The sequence below is a fragment of the Theobroma cacao genome, chromosome 1, assembly GCF_000208745.1.
Source record: "Theobroma cacao cultivar B97-61/B2 chromosome 1, Criollo_cocoa_genome_V2, whole genome shotgun sequence".
NCBI lineage: Eukaryota > Viridiplantae > Streptophyta > Magnoliopsida > Malvales > Malvaceae > Theobroma > Theobroma cacao.
In genome coordinates this window covers 35,571,835-35,573,590 of record NC_030850.1, presented here as the reverse complement: position 1 = coordinate 35,573,590, position 1,756 = coordinate 35,571,835, and the positions used below count along the sequence as shown (strand labels likewise).

General features: G+C 34.7%; 1 protein-coding gene across 1 annotated transcript in view; it reads right to left on the bottom strand.

Annotated features, from left to right (window-relative positions):
• Window positions 506-1,756, bottom strand: part of LOC18614335 (axial regulator YABBY 1) — a 3,037-nt gene continuing 1,786 nt past the window's right edge. The window contains exons 4-7 of the mRNA XM_007052051.2: window positions 1,582-1,630; window positions 1,317-1,392; window positions 1,061-1,135; window positions 506-932 (exon numbers count right to left, since the gene is read on the bottom strand). Of these exons, the coding sequence (XP_007052113.2) occupies window positions 864-932; window positions 1,061-1,135; window positions 1,317-1,392; window positions 1,582-1,630 (269 nt within the window). The 3' untranslated portion in view covers window positions 506-863. The remainder of the gene's footprint in view (window positions 933-1,060; window positions 1,136-1,316; window positions 1,393-1,581; window positions 1,631-1,756) is intronic.

Below are 1,756 nucleotides of genomic sequence, written 5' to 3'. Positions count from 1 at the left end.
GTTTCACTTACAAAACAAAAATATTATAGAAAATTGAAAATTAAACATTCAACTTTAATGAAATAAATAATAAAAAACACGATTTACCTCTACATGCAACCTTTATATTTAAATTAGTGTTATACTTTCTAATATAGTAAAAACCCTTTTGTACCAGTTCAAAAATTTGAAATGTGAGATTTTTTTTTTTTTAGCTCAGCAACAATTGTGAGGCTTTAACAATCATTTTATTAATACAATGGGGTTGTCTGAGCTAAAAAAATATTAATTAGCATCAACAATCCATTTTGAGTTCCATTCTGTAATTTATTTATATGCTTTTTTATGTTGTTATAGTTTTTTTTTTTTTTAAGGTGGTAAAATACTAAGTTACAGATATTGAATTTATATATGTATATGTGCGCGTGCGCATATGTGTTTGCATTTATTTATGTTTATGTACAATTATTTTGTCTAATGAAATGAATTGCACTAGAAAAAGAAAGAAAGGAAAGGGAGAAACAAATTAAAGGTTGAAATTGAAAGATATTAAGCTAGGATTAGCCATGAGCATTGGAAGGAACTATTATGACATAAGGCTAACCGTCTGAGAACTATATAAATTCATCAGCAAGAAAGCTTCATCTTCATAAGAGTTCTTTCTAGTGGTAGACCAGATGTTGGGTTTCCACAAACATTGAAATTCTAGACATCAAATTCCGTTCCCATAATTATAGTAAGTCCTAACACAAGCTAGAAAAAAAGAAAGGCTAACTGTCTTCTAAGAGAACATATCTTAATAAGACAACCTAATAACACCAAGTTAAAAGCAGTAGGAAGGACCAGAGAGGAAGAAACAAAGAAACCCTAACAGTTTCACTTGTTCAGTAGGGGGTGACACCCACATTGGTAGAAGCAAAGAACCCATCTTTCATGAGCACGTCCTCTCCTTCCTACATACACCAAACCCGAAAACAAAAGCAAACAAAGAGAAAAGGAGAAATGATTATCAGTTCTTTAGGGTTTAATGGCCAAAGCAGAAAGGAAGAAAAGGAAAGAACAACTTTAGGGTTTGAAATACCTGTTGGCGTACGTTAGTTTTCTTCACGGGTTGATCAGGCATAAGTCCGAAATGTATGTGTGGAAAGTGGGCCCACTAGAAAGGAAAAAAACAAATTTGAAAAATGAAAATTATTCGCAGTTGTTGTTTAACGATAGTACACCAACGTGACTAAACGTCTAAACCCTAGCCTTCTTTTGTTGCCTTTAGCAAAGACATGGAAAAAGGAAAAGAAAATGTTTAAAGAGTTTAGACATTCTGGAATCTTGGATCTCACATTCTTGGCAGCGGCACTAAAGGCCTCTCTGTGACTTATATCAGGATTCCCAGCTTTGATGCGTTGGATTTCGTCCCTGCAGATTTGGTAGGTAGACGTCAAGATCATGCATGTGCTTCATGGTTTCATTCAAAACCTTTTGTCCAAAGAGGATTAAAATGGAATATCTTAATTTCTAAGTCTGAAAGCCATGAAGTAGTAAAGAGTTATCATCTTACTTTTAATGTAAGTTGGAAGTAAGAGGGGAGGGGCTAAAATCACTTACTTGATGAAGCGGTTGTAGGCAGATGGGACTCTCTGTCTCTTCTCCGGAGCTGGACAGAAAACAGACAGAGCAAAGACAAACAAAGAGACAGATGCATTAAAATCACCTCGCTGACTTTTTTTGGTAACGCTTTGGCTCTCATTCTCTCTCTCTCTCTCTCTCTCTCTCTCTCTCT